Source organism: Suhomyces tanzawaensis, assembly GCF_001661415.1.
Source record: "Suhomyces tanzawaensis NRRL Y-17324 unplaced genomic scaffold CANTAscaffold_2, whole genome shotgun sequence".
Lineage (NCBI taxonomy): Eukaryota > Fungi > Ascomycota > Pichiomycetes > Serinales > Debaryomycetaceae > Suhomyces > Suhomyces tanzawaensis.
The window spans coordinates 1,876,890-1,890,299 of record NW_017963637.1 but is presented as its reverse complement, the minus strand read 5'-3'; the positions used below and the strand labels follow the sequence as shown (position 1 = coordinate 1,890,299).

Genomic DNA, 13,410 nt, shown 5'->3' with positions numbered 1-13,410 from the left:
GCACGAAGTTATGGTATCTATTTCGAAAGAAAACCAAATCTTACCAAATTTCACTAATAGATAATCTAACAACCACACAAGTCACAGTTATGAGGGCCCTTATAGCGGTGGCTGAAAAACTGAACTATTATCAAAGAGTATTTAGAATTCCATATCATTTGCGACATTTGACCAAAGTAACAGGCAAACGCCACAATCACCAAAGGAACAGAAAATGACCTGATACTCACCAGAAGAAACAGAACCACCAATAATCTAGCAATCTGAAGGCAAAATCAATTCTAAATTTTTAATGATCTTCTAAGAGATGTGAAGAAATTATCTCTAATATCTCCTTCCAGTACAGGAACGTTTGGCGCCCAATATATAGCAGGATTGACAAACTGAATCAAATAACCAGAAATCTAGTTAGAGCTGACCGCCTTTAGGGGGGTTAATTTATAAAGGAGATAATCTACCATGAGTTGGTCATTAAGCCATATGATCCTTCTATTTTCTCTAGTCTCACTCTGAAATCATGTAGCGGGGCATATTTTGAAGATGTCTCCTACGTGCTCCGCGCTGCTCATCATGTCGCGTGTCGTAAGAATTCTTCAAACATCTCCAACCAACACCAATGTCAGACCAGGTTCCCATCCAACAACAGCAGCTCCAGCAGCCATACGCAGAGCAGGCCGACGTGCTGCTTCCACAAGCACCCACAGAGGACGAAGACATACAAATCACTACGGGAGACCACCAAACAAAGCACTTGGACGATGAGGTCGCCAGATTGAAAGCAGTCCTCTCCGAGAACCCCCACGCTCCCCAGACCGACGAGGAGAAGCGAGACATCGACTCCCGGTCGGTTTACATCGGAAACGTCGACTACGCCGCCACACCTGCCGAATTGCAGCAGCACTTTGCTAGTGCTGGTGTGGTGCAGAGAGTCACCATTTTGCTCAACAAGTTCACAGGACAGCCCAAGGGCTTTGCGTACTTGGAGTTCGCAGACACCGACGGCGTCAACAAGGCGGTGGCCACCTTGGACGGATCCAGCTTCCGGGACCGTGAGTTGAAGGTCAGTGCCAAAAGAACCAACATCCCGGGCTTGAGCACCACCAACAGAGGCAGAGGAGGCCACCGAGGAAGAGGAGGGTTCAGAGGAAGAGGAGGCCGTGGCAGAGGCAGAGGAGGCAGCTTCAGAGGCGCTCCCAGATTCACCCCTTACTGATGAGGTGCTACATGTGGCTAATGTGTGTGTGTATTATATTCTACTTGGCGACCCTGCGCTGGTTGGTGTCCCTGACGAGCGCAGACACCTGAGGCCTGTCGTCTTTGGCCAAGCCTGCCACCACGCCGTCGACGTCGTGCATGGGCTTGTCCTGCTCGAACTTGTATTTGCATGCAAACGAGTCGATTTCGATTTCCAACCCAATGATGGCCTTCTGCATGGCCGCCACGTACTTCTCGGGGGCGTCAGCCACCTTCCAGGGCTCGGCTCTGTTTTTCTCTTGCTGGTTGGTGAGGTTGTTCAACTGAGTGTGTACAAATTGTGTATCGTCAATAACTTTAGATCTGCCCTTGATGTGTGCAGCTGCGAAATCCCATGTAGGAACCACCTTGTGGGTGTCAGCCTTAGTGGCGTAGTAGGAAGGCGTGATGTAGGTGTCCTCGGACTTGAAGATCACCAACACCTCGCCATCCACGAGATCTGGTCTTTGGTGGTTGGCTTTGGCGATGTGCGCGTGCAACACCTTCTTGCCGTTCTCCTCCTTGAGGTAGAAGGGGAAGTGGTTGGCCACTATGCCTTGTTCCGGCGAGTTGGTGATCACAGTAGCCAACGGGTATTGACGAATGAGGTACTCCACCTGGGCCCAGTCCTGTTCGTTATATTTGGTAGGGATGTACATGATGGTGTACAAGCAATTGGAGAGTCTGGGTTTATGTAGTCGAAGACTGGCCACTCAGATGGCAGATGAGTCAGCCGCTAGGCTTAGTCTGGGGTGATAACGGGGAATGCGGATTGACCTGCCTGTTTGGGCCGGTTGCGCGAGGGTGCAAAATACTTCCAGTTAGCGGCAACAGGAGGGGATGGCAGTAGGGGATTCGTGGAGACCACCAGGGATGGCGCAGCAGCAGGCTGGGGATGTAATATTTATTGTATAGCTCGTATTTGTTCACCGGAAGATTTTCTGACTGCACCTTTAATTCAATTCCAGAAGTTCAAGCAATACTGAGGAATAGCACCGCAACAAGGTACACTTGTGTCCTGCATTGATCAACCAGTATGATTCCGTGTAGCTTATTGTATGTGAGAGCACACCAATGAACGGGTGTGTACCAATTGCTTCCTTTTGAGAAGACTCTTGTTGTTTAGAGTTTCACCTCCTATGAAAGGCAGACAATATCCCCATAATTACAGTATGAAGTGAGTGGGTAGGTGAATATGTATTATTAACTGCTATTGTAGTATTATATTGGTTGATTCTAGCGTTTAGCAGTTTCTAGGGGTATCAATTTTGCGTAGGCCATTAGGCAGTTTTGGTATGAAGGTCGGGTTCTCAAACAGGTCTGGGTTTATGAGCTTCACTAAAACTTCAAGGTTGCCCAAGTGGCCACCACGGCCAACAATGCAGACACAACAATAGCAAAGTTGGCCACGAGTTTCTCGAAGCCACTGACCTTTTGTCCACCTAATTTGAGGTAGAACAAACATGGCAAAATAATACATACCAAGAAACAGATTGAGGACCCCAAAATACCCACAACCCTATCGAACTCTGGGAAGAGAATGGCCAAAACAACAAAAATGGCATTGACACCAATTCTCACAAAAAATCTGCCAACTGACTGCACAAGCCTGAGCACCGATTTCTCACTAGGAGTGTCTACCTTTAAAAGAACATCTAAGGTGGAAATGATTGGCTTGGCATTCAATGGAGTCTTCGCAAGAGGAATCAAGCAAATCAAACCACTGATAAGTGGGTAGACCCAAGTTGGATATCCAGCAGTCTCCAAAAGGGTGTTGGTGATTTCATTGCTGCAATGGTGACCAAACATGAGGAAGCCTAAAACCCCCATGGAAAGGTCAGTAAGCAAGGTAATGAAATAGGTGACCTTCAAGGTCTTTTTAAACTTGTAAGGATGTCTCATATCACTCTTGAGGTTAGGAAAGATAGCATGACCCCCGAATGGCGCCATCAAAATACCGATTGCCAACAATAAATCTGGGGTTGACTGGGGCCACAAGTTTGTGGGCATGACCTGCAACAAAGAGCCTGGAGAATCGGGCTTCAAAAAGCCACAAAACAAGACCAAAGCAGTGATTGAAATTGTGGAAAGAATTCCAAAAAGTGAGAACACCGATAAGATGGGCAAAGGAAGGAATGTAAATGGAGTTAAAATGAAAAAACTGAGAATCTTGAACCGGGTTTTAGTCCAGACTTCTTCGTCACCAAGTAATCCGTACAAAGAATCACTGAACAATACAATCAATGCAACTCCAGCTCCTAATAAATCAATGGAGAACATTAATGAAATCAAGAGTTTGGCAGTGGATCCGTAAGCCGCATAACCCAAATCAGCGTAGGTCATGATAGTGCTATCCGTATCCATTGATTTTGACAACAATGAAGCAGTCCAATATGTTGCCAAACCACAGAGGATCAACAATGGAATACCGATAATCCAGCCTGCCTTGAAAATTCCCACTGGGAGGGCCAAAAGGCCGACTCCGATCAACACATTGATGGAGTTGAAAATTGTTTGAGGTGCGGTAGATTGACCAGCCAACACAGTGACGATGTTACCGTCCTTGTCTTCGATTTTCTTCAAGTTGATGTGGGACGCAGTGGTGACTTGAGAAATGGCAGATCTAAAACTGGAGAACGATGGAGATGGGTACATGCGATTTCTAGGGATTGGAACACTGCCAATACCCTGGACGGAGTTGTGTCTGGACCTGCCCTCGTTCAATGCACTAATGATATCTTCCTGGTAGAATACGTCGTTGTTTGGCGAGAGGCTGGACTCATTCATGAAAAGCTGGTTCCTGTTAGAGATATCATGGATTACGGTACTCAAACGTTCACCTCTTATAGAGGGGACCATCAACTCTGGGTCGAAGAGTTCATCTTCATAGTCGTCGCCATCGATGTTTTCCACGAAGAACGACCGTTTCTTGTGGATATCGTTATCGATCTTGGAGGCAGCGAAAGACTGGGCCCTGGTGAACGAACTGGCAAAGTTGTGCAAGGAGTTGGGTCCCTTGAACGAGCCGAGAGGCGAGTCAAGGAAGGTGTGGGAGGCCCTTCTGTTGAGCGGGGTGTACTCGTCGTCAGACATTAGAATATGGGGTACCGTGTCCAAGAAACAAGGATGGGAAGGCGAAAGGAGGGAGTGTGGATGCCGAGGAAATGAGACACGAGGATGCCAGTTTAGTTTGGACGGAGTGTGGGGCGATGACGATTGGACCTCTAGCTGGAATTTTCAGGTATTCAGCAGGGTCTGTAGCCTTATCTATACTGTTGACGACTGCACGACTCGTATTTCCGGGATGGTCAGTGCGATGACGGTATTGGCGGGCGCGTTGTTTGTTTGGGCTATTTACAGCGATGACGAGGTGCCGAGAAAGACGGGATGGGCCAGGGCACGGCAGGGCGGGGCGAGGATAATTCAGTGGGACCAACGAAGGAGCTCGTAGTGGCACAGCACCGTACTGGCGAGGGTGTCGTTGTAGGGGACGTCTCGCTAGCTGGGCGGGAGTGTGGTTCCGTCAATGGCACTAAGGCGTCTGCGAAACGTGGAGCAACAGTGCCGACAATCACAATCACTGTAGCCGCAGCAACACAGCAAGGAGCAAGGATAATTACACCCGTAGGCTGTTTGTGGTAGACAATAGCAGAGGAAAAAGAAGTATTGCATTGTAGCTGGTGGAGCAGCGAGGAAATGGTGCTGTATTTATAGTGAGAGACTGAATTGGGCTGCAAAACGCCCTGGGCAAAATTATTGCAATTATATATGAACAATTACCACAATTGTACTCCACTGACCGATAGCAACAGCTATCGTTCGAAGACTAGTTCCTATTTAGGGGTTCTATAGATCCATTAGTAATAGCTTCTCTGGTAGTAAGGATGTTGAACGGCTCTGAAAGCTTTCTTGAACAGTTCAGCAGTTTGCAGCCGTTGATACAGCATTGACCTCATCTATTCTGATGGGTAAAGAAACCACCCAAAGGAGTGGAGGGAGGTGAGAGAAAGCTATCAAGCGAGCCGTGATTCGGGTCAGGGGTTTGAAGCCATAGAGGACCAGGAAAAGTGCAAGAGTGAATCTCAAAATGTTTAGAATGACTTCAAAAGCTCAGATTGAAGTCCTTGGAACTGAAGGCTCGAAGAGTCATGATTGGCGTCTAGAAGTGTTCAGATTGACTCCTTAAAGTGCTCAAATTGGCGTCTGAAAGTGATAGATTGGCTAAAAGTACCCAAATCGACCTCAACGCGTCCAGATTGAAAGGTAGTCATATTGAAGTCTTAAGGTAAGAATTTAGTCTCAGATTGGAGTCTCTAAGTGTTAATTTCTCAAAAGTGCATATTGACATCTCAAAAGAGTCAAGAATCAACTTGACAAGATTAGATTAATGTCGGGAAGTGTTCTTTTTAAGTCCCCAGGTGATTGATGTCTCAAGAACGATTGAAGTCTCAAAGTGTCAACACTGGAGTGTTCAGATTAATTCCTTGAAGTGTTCATTGATGTCTCAAAGTGTCATAATTGATATCTTAGAATCAAATTCTATCAACATACCAGCAAGATAGCAGATGAACCTAATCAAATGGTGTAAAATGGCACCACTAATCAGATTCACCCAACTTCTTCACAGAATCCTACCGGAACATCTCGAACAACTCACTACCATCCTCCTCGAGTCGAGCGCTGTCAGTGAACTTCTCCTGACGCTTCTGGTACTTCAGTTTGGCCTCGAGCTCCTTATACACGTCCAACTGCTGGTGCTTGCGGACCTCTGGGTCGCAGAACGCCATTGCAGCCACTAGGGTGTAGTAGGCGTCGTTGGCTGCGTTGTGAAGAATGCCATGTGGGATATTGGCCAGGCGCAAAACGCCTCGCAAGGTAGCTCCCGTGGACCGTGAAAGGCCATAGAGCTGGAAGGTATCCACTGACGGCACGCTCTCGGGAAGTTCGACGCCGATGCTCTTGATCCATTTGATGTCTCCAGAGAGGTTGTGGCCCACCAACGCTCCCTGACGTTTGGTTATGTATTTGGTGACGATCTGGTCCACCAACTGGCGACTCTCCAGAAATGTGAGCACATATGAGGTGCCCCCCAAATATTTGTGTTTGTTGTCAGGGACAAACCTGCCGTTGACCTTCTTGATGTTCTCCTTGATAATGATGTGAATGGGGGTGATCACTGGAAAAATCGATCCCTGCAGTTGGTCTGGATCATAGACCACGATACCAATTTCTGTGACTTTGGAAAGGCTCCGTTCCCACGCCTCTACGTCTATGGCCACCAACGGCCTTTCTCTGGGATAGACTAGTTCCATGGCTGCTCGGAGGGTGTTGATAGATTGTGCGGCCTTACCTTCCTGGAATTGGAAGTGATTGCTCGAGAGATACTTTTCCATGGCCAAACGGTGTCCATTTTGCTGCTTGGAAGAGACTTCTGACGTCTCGGAACTGTTTTCTAATGTCTTCAAACGCTCATGGCTGGCTATAAGGGGCGCTGCCCCAGTCAGAATGTCTGGATTAATATCCTGAACGCGTGCAGCAGTACGAGGACCGAAACACTGCAGGAAACACCTCAAGGACCGGAAGGCAATATGCCTGGAGATCATGGATAGCATTGGTTGGTGGTGGATTAGATCGTGTCGCATCTGAATCAAGGTGTCGCAGCATCGATGTCGCATATTTGCACCTACAAAGAGACATCATCTCCCCAGATTAAACAGAACATACTGCATCGGAGATTGCACCTTTGGAGACGTTGATATCTTCATTCGCACAGTCTAGGTCCATAATTCACTCATATCACTTCTGCTGCATCATAGATCTGTCACTTACTCAGCCCAGCACGCAATTATATCACTCTGATTTCTTCCATGGACCACCAGGAACTCCGACTGCTTGAGCAGAAACCATCGATTCCAGAGATCGAAAGCACCCTAAAACGCTACTCAATACTCCCATTTTCTACCAAGCTTGTCACAATCTTACTCAACAACACCATCCCTGAAACATACCATGCTCTCCCGCCATCAGTCAAAGCACTCATCACTTCCTACCTACAATGTCTCGAAGGAGTGGGCAACCTTCTAGCAAAAATAGCGTCATTTCAAACTTTATCAATCGAATCCAAGCCCCTTCTTCAATTGTATTTCGACGAGCTCATCCATGTTTTTGACGGTAGTTTGATCACCAGACTCGTATCTCCTTCCACAAGTAGCGTCCAATCCAAAGAGATCGATAAGTTGTTGTTCAAAGGAAAGACATTTAGTATTTGTGCTGAAATCTTCTCAAAATTTGATTTGAACACGGAAAACACCATATTTGCTTCCTCGGATGCCTATCTCGGATTTTTGAGCCATTGCATACTATCCTTGTATCGAAACGAGTCCAACTTAACAATCGTCAATCTGTATATACACTCAATCAAATCATTCAACTCGTCTGGGTTGAACCACTACTTTAATTTGATTTTCAACGAAGCAAACTGGGTTTATTTTACCAAGTCTTTTAACATAATGAAATCGTTCGAAAAAAAGGAGTTGCTTACACAGTTCTTTACGAAGTTCTTGAACACCTATGTGCGATCAAATTTATCTGATCAATCTATGAATGGGCTATTCGAAATCTTAGAGTTTACCCATAAAAACTTCAACCAAAGGTTAATTGACCAGATAATTTCTTGTTTGAATACTTCGCTAAATTTGCTCCTGGCGATGATTTTGACAAGACAGACAGACATAGAGCTTTACTCTCTTGCCAAGAAACTAATTTCAAACTGGGGAGACGATTATACAATCAAAGCTGAACCAATTGTCATTCAGAAATCCAGGACAGAGTTTTTGATTTATCTATTTTCCTTCAAACAGGGATCTCAATTCTTAGAGAAGATAATGGGCGATAAGGTGTTCTTGGATGCTGTATCTACTAGGTTGCTGTCGAATTCTAATAGCGTGAAAGAATTGGGTATTCTATTGGCCAACCAGGTTTGTGAATATTCTGGAAAGGAGAAGATTTTTAAGGACCATCAAGCAGATATTGATCTAAACATTCGAGATGTATCCATTGTTAGCCCCAATCAAAGTCCATGGGCTGCAGTGAATGCCCCTACTGTCGAAGAACCAGGAATGGAACAGATTAATAATGGGAACTTACAAAAAGCGATCTCAAGACTATCGGTAACCAAATCTGTTACGTACACTTCTGACTCAGACGATGAAGATGAAGACTATGATGACGAAGATCCCACAATTGGGCCACGAGTAAAGGTCTCTAGACCTATATACATCAAAGACCTTTTGGAATACCTAAACGCGGACAGCAAAAATCCAAATGCATACGAAATGATAAGATCAGCTCTAAAGCATGGACCTACATTGATCCGTCAGAAAGGAAACTTCGGCAATGAACTAGTACATTTCTCGGAGGACTTGATGAGCACAATAATTGGCTTGAATAACCAATTCGAAGACAAAGACTTTGAAAGCGCTAAATTGAATTTTATGATTGCCATAATCGTAGCGAATCCTGATGTTACGCTACACTTATTCAAGCTTTTACTTGTGGGAGATTATTCATTACAACAAAGGATGGTGATTCTTTCCGCAGCATCATTGTCCGTCCGTGAATTGAAGGGCTTCAAAGATTCTGCAGTTGCAAGTTCATTTAAGCCACTCCAATTCCCTTCGAAAATGCTTCCCGAGAACGTTCACCGAAAGTTTCAGGAATATTCTCTATCCACTCAATCAATTACCTCCGGACTTCAGGACGAGCTAATGCAGGAGCAATCACAAAATGCACAGGAGAAGATACACGGTGGAAAGGTTATTAGAATTTCAAGTGGATTGAGAAAGAAAACGACTGCAGACAAACCCAAGATAGCAGGGTTTTATAAGTTGGTTGGAAGCAGATTTTTCTTCCCTTTAATCAGCGTTTGGTATGAGGCAGGAGAGATAGATATCGGCCCCTATACCCCCATTTTTATCGGGCACTATCTATCCACTTTAACTTTGATACTTCATTCAGCATATCCATCGGCACTGAACTTAAATGAAATGGTACGTGAAATGCTTCTCGTGGTAGAGCTTTTGGTTAAAAGGGTAAAACTTGATGAGGTCCAGTTGGTTGAAAGCATAATAACTTCAATGATGTTGATATGTGACATCATGGACGGACATTATTTGATAACTACATACGGTGACTTTATTTTCTTGGTGCAAAAATGGCTAGAAAACTCTTGGGAACGTATGATTGACGAAAGATTGAAGAGTTTAAGTGCAGGGTTATTGCTAAGATTAAGTCAGTTGAGTGAGAAATTTGAGAGAACTTTGATGGATCAAGTGAATGGCTTTCAGGAATACTAACCATACCAGAATCCAAATTTCGCTCTAGATTGTTAGGTCATTTCTAGTTAAGGGTATGAAAGAGAAAGTTGGTTACAAGATTCATGACGAGGAGGGAAGCTTGGTGCTGTACTCAAATTCGGATAGGCAAGTAGTTTGTACAAGTAGTTTGTGCAACTTTGCCAGCTTCTTGGTAGATGAAGTACAAATTCGTAAGTTAGGGGACGAACAAGCGGGAAGACATACTTTTGGCGATCGCCATGGCTCGAGGAAAGTGCTTCAATTGAGAGATCCACCAGTCACCATTTTACAGATATAAACTTAATGAAGAAGCGACCATCGTGTACATTAGCAGGAATGAAAATTTTATAATGCAACGTTAGTAATAGAGCAGAGGGTGTACTAATGTATTGGTGAAAACAAGCATAGCACAGTACCATATCAATAATTGACCATTGTGTTCCTGTTTTAAGTAGCTGAACATATTTCGAATCTAAAGTCCCTACCATAGAATTGCAATCAAGAATCCATTTACATTAAACACAGAATGTAAGTCAATTCCTTGTTATGTCTATGATCAACTCATCAATATTTCCTTCCAAAAGCTTGGCCCTATTGGGATCCTTCTTTTTTCGGGATTTCTTGCCTCTGATCTCAGGGAATATGAACTCTTTGGTAACCAAAAAGTCCAAGTTATAGAAACGTCTTGCGTTTGGATCACAGAGTTTCATTGCCAAGAGTAAGGTGTAGTAGGCATCATTTCCTGCGTTGTGTAAGTACGCATGAGGAATTTGGACACGTTCAAGGCCGTTGACCAAGCTGGCTCCCTGTTTCCCATTGGAGAGGGCAAAGAGCTTTTCAGTGTCTATGAAGTTAAGGTTTTCATGAAAATCCACTCCTAGCTTGTCTAGCCAAGCGATATCTCCTCTTATGTTATGGCCCACCAAGGACGCACCTTGAGCAGATAGTGGTGGATGGTTGATATAGTTGTCCACCAATGCCTGAAGATATAATACTGCGTCCTCCTCCAGCATGGTGTACGAAACACCACTATTGGAGTAATCGGCATGGTCTGGCACGTATCTGCCATTGCGGAGCCTCAACGACTCTTCGATTCTGATGTGGACCTGTTTGATGTTGGGCACCAATGCGTACTCCTGACCAATGGGGTTGTACAATGCTATACCAATTTCAGTGACCTTTTCGTTGTCTTTCTCCCACGCTTCGACATCTATGCAAAGAAGAACATGCCAACGGAGGTAAGCTCGACGCATGCATTCGGCTAAGTATTTGAGGTTTCCTTGGTTGTTGAGGAACGGGTGATGTTTGAAGTTTTCATTGATGTAATTCTCGATCTCCAATCTTTGGATCTGAGGGTCATACGACATGTCAAAGTATTCTGGGGTAGCAAGCCGTGAAAGAATCGAGAGGAGTGGAGATGTTTCATTTTGATATAGTGAGTCAGGTTGAGGGTGCGCGTACCAATACTCCCTTAATGGTATGCAAAATAGCTAGTGGTTATTCGAGAGAGTGGATCGACTTGTGGGCTCTAGGGTGTCCCGAGACGGGTTTGTGTTTCGAGGAGTTCTGGGCATGATTAAAATAGAGTCGTTTACCGTTTGAGACTGAAGCATCGGATTTGGGGTACTAATCCGTCTTCGGCTGCGAAAGATGATCTGATATACACCAGAAGTGAGAAAGTATAGTATGCAGATCTCACTCTGGATTATGCTGATGTAAAGACATATTTGTTGCAGATAAAAGTATTCTTCGAGGTTTGGGAAGATATTCTAGCAGGGAACATCACGCCAAATACCGCAGTATAGTGGGAGAAATCCAGTGGATTCCTAGTCATTATCGCCTGTCCTTTAACTGGATATCTTGTGCATCCAATTTATAGACTTGACTAAGGTAATCCATAATTTCCAATTCACCGTACAGCTTTGGTTTTCGTAGCTTTAATTAACAGTACATCACTCCAATATTTTATCCTTTTCAACTCTTCGGATTACAGGAAACTGTAACAGTCTAGCACGATTTCCACGTGGCACAGGGCCACCTGACATCGTCAGTGGAATGATGAAATGCACATGTTTGCCTACAATTCTCAACCACAAATTCTGCAATTGCTTACAGAACAGACTCTCATAACCTAACCTCGTCAGCCCATTTTCAGAACCGCTACTCGAGTAGTATAGGTGCTAGACCACAACCGCACAGTACAATAGCTGAAATCCGCGTCTCTCGGTTCGTAGACGAATGGTTATGAATAAGTCTCACCCCGGATTCCGTTTGGCCATAGAATCTGACGCGACCCCCACGCCTAGGAACCTCAGATCCATTCTTCACACTATACACAGGGCCAGTCGACATATGAATCAACCGACACATCCTAACCGATTGAGTCCTGTTAAGCACAAAAGCATTGATGTGGTCTTCACATAGTTGGATTGCACGCATAGCTTTTTCACATTCACAAACTCCCCCTTGTCCTCTCCTTCACGCTACCCGTAAACAAACAACCCTTGTCCACCCTTGGCCACGATTTACGAACCGTGTACACGTTTCAGCACAGAAGATCGAATGCTTCTCGAACACCTTCACCTGACATTTGAAACACCGTCTAAAAGCAAGTCGCGCAAACTACTCGTCAACGCATTCCAATGCATTCCAACGGTCTAAAACAACCGTTACAAACCTTAAATAACACAGATTGAATTAATACTATACAGGGAACTAAATGATGGGTAAATGCAAGCGGAGAAAGCGTCCAATCACAACGCGTGGAGAAGGGCAGTCAAACCCACAAATCCACCGATGTAGAGTGCTCTTTGCAACGACATATCCTTGTCTGGGAGGAAGGCTCCCCTGACAGCATTTGCACCTGAAGTGGTCTTGTTTTGAATGGAGTGGGCTGCCAGCGATGAGGATCCTGAGACAGAGGATCCAGAAACCGAAGAAAGGGTGGAAGGCGCTTCCCACACCGATTGGGAGCCAGTGAATCCGAACTGGTTGTAGGTGGCAGGGCTGGTGGCTCCAGTATCCGTTTCCTTGGAAGCAGCTTTGGCATCAGTGGTTGCGGTGGCAGTGGCTGCGGTTTGGGGAGTCCACCACTGGGTGGTGGCTCCAGTGCCGGTAGCAGTTTGGGCAGTGGCATCAGCTTTGGTTTGCTGAGCAGTCTCAGCAGTCTCCTTAGCAGTTTCCTTAGCATCAGTGGCTGTCTTCTCGTTGTTCGCTTGTGTGGTGTCTTGCTTTGCGGCCTGTTGTTGGTTTCCTTCGTCGAGACCACCGTTGTTGTTTGCAGCCATGGAAACACCAAGCTGGAGGAGGGTCAAGGAAGCCAAGGCAATTGGGTTGTTGAGGACTTGAAGAGACATGTTTATTGTGTAGTTGTGGAAGTAACTGGTGAGAGAGTTGTGATTTGGGGTTGTTGAGGACCACTTATATAGTTTTCAAAAAAAAGGCACAGCAACAAAAATTATTAAAGTTCTCTTGACATGTATGAGATCATAGGCAGATTTCGGGGTCAAACGTAAACAAATCGTGTTGGCAACCAGCCCTCGGGCAGTGATGAACGCCGGCGGGGCGAATTGAGTTATCCTTTTAAGTTTTGTGTCACCGCTGCACTTATATTACTTGCAGCTGCGATCAATCAGATTGCCTATTTAGGAATTTCCCAAACACCACCATGACGTTTGGAAATCCACTTTAGCCTCTTCCAACAAAGACCAACGATGGTCATTGGCATATTATCGAGAGAGGGGATCACTATTTAATTAAAATTGCTTAATTGGAAAACCGATACATGCCCTAAGCCTTCATCAATCCAAGTGGGGGCCCAATC

The 13,410-nt window shown here is 45.2% G+C and overlaps 8 protein-coding genes across 8 annotated transcripts; 2 read left to right on the top strand and 6 right to left on the bottom strand.

The window, feature by feature from the left end:
- Positions 1-616: 616 nt before the first annotated feature.
- On the top strand, positions 617-1,213 carry CANTADRAFT_5245 (uncharacterized protein; the record flags this gene model as incomplete). Its single annotated transcript, XM_020210084.1, has 1 exon — positions 617-1,213. One exon carries the CDS (start codon positions 617-619, stop codon positions 1,211-1,213), a length of 597 nt encoding a protein of 198 aa, XP_020066414.1.
- A 40-nt stretch (positions 1,214-1,253) lies between these two features.
- CANTADRAFT_47239 (uncharacterized protein) lies at positions 1,254-1,892 on the bottom strand (the record flags this gene model as incomplete). The annotated part of the gene is made up of 1 exon (XM_020209441.1): positions 1,254-1,892. The coding sequence occupies one exon, from the start codon at positions 1,890-1,892 to the stop codon at positions 1,254-1,256; it is 639 nt and encodes a 212-aa protein (XP_020066413.1).
- A 679-nt stretch (positions 1,893-2,571) lies between these two features.
- CANTADRAFT_47777 (uncharacterized protein) lies at positions 2,572-4,326 on the bottom strand (the record flags this gene model as incomplete). The annotated part of the gene is made up of 1 exon (XM_020209505.1): positions 2,572-4,326. The coding sequence occupies one exon, from the start codon at positions 4,324-4,326 to the stop codon at positions 2,572-2,574; it is 1,755 nt and encodes a 584-aa protein (XP_020066412.1).
- Positions 4,327-5,864: 1,538 nt separating this feature from the next.
- On the bottom strand, positions 5,865-6,626 carry CANTADRAFT_89163 (uncharacterized protein; the record flags this gene model as incomplete). Its single annotated transcript, XM_020211537.1, has 1 exon — positions 5,865-6,626. The coding sequence occupies one exon, from the start codon at positions 6,624-6,626 to the stop codon at positions 5,865-5,867; it is 762 nt and encodes a 253-aa protein (XP_020066411.1).
- A 474-nt stretch (positions 6,627-7,100) lies between these two features.
- CANTADRAFT_5241 (uncharacterized protein) lies at positions 7,101-9,587 on the top strand (the record flags this gene model as incomplete). Its single annotated transcript, XM_020210079.1, has 1 exon — positions 7,101-9,587. One exon carries the CDS (start codon positions 7,101-7,103, stop codon positions 9,585-9,587), a length of 2,487 nt encoding a protein of 828 aa, XP_020066410.1.
- Positions 9,588-10,120: 533 nt separating this feature from the next.
- Positions 10,121-10,954, bottom strand: CANTADRAFT_48046 (uncharacterized protein; the record flags this gene model as incomplete). The annotated part of the gene is made up of 1 exon (XM_020209537.1): positions 10,121-10,954. One exon carries the CDS (start codon positions 10,952-10,954, stop codon positions 10,121-10,123), a length of 834 nt encoding a protein of 277 aa, XP_020066409.1.
- Positions 10,955-11,696: 742 nt separating this feature from the next.
- CANTADRAFT_203673 (uncharacterized protein) lies at positions 11,697-12,183 on the bottom strand. The gene has a single exon (XM_020206555.1). The coding sequence runs from the start codon at positions 12,024-12,026 to the stop codon at positions 11,748-11,750; it is 279 nt and encodes a 92-aa protein (XP_020066408.1). The 5' UTR covers positions 12,027-12,183; the 3' UTR covers positions 11,697-11,747.
- CANTADRAFT_203654 (uncharacterized protein) lies at positions 12,177-13,262 on the bottom strand. The gene has a single exon (XM_020206554.1). The coding sequence runs from the start codon at positions 12,941-12,943 to the stop codon at positions 12,341-12,343; it is 603 nt and encodes a 200-aa protein (XP_020066407.1). The 5' UTR covers positions 12,944-13,262; the 3' UTR covers positions 12,177-12,340.
- Positions 13,263-13,410: the final 148 nt, after the last annotated feature.

What these genes read in the sequence shown, in the direction of transcription:
- CANTADRAFT_203673 (XM_020206555.1), bottom strand. Translation starts at nt 12,026, where the DNA reads ATGCGTGCAATCCAACTATGTGAAGACCACATCAATGCTTTTGTGCTT.
- CANTADRAFT_203654 (XM_020206554.1), bottom strand. Translation starts at nt 12,943, where the DNA reads ATGTCTCTTCAAGTCCTCAACAACCCAATTGCCTTGGCTTCCTTGACC.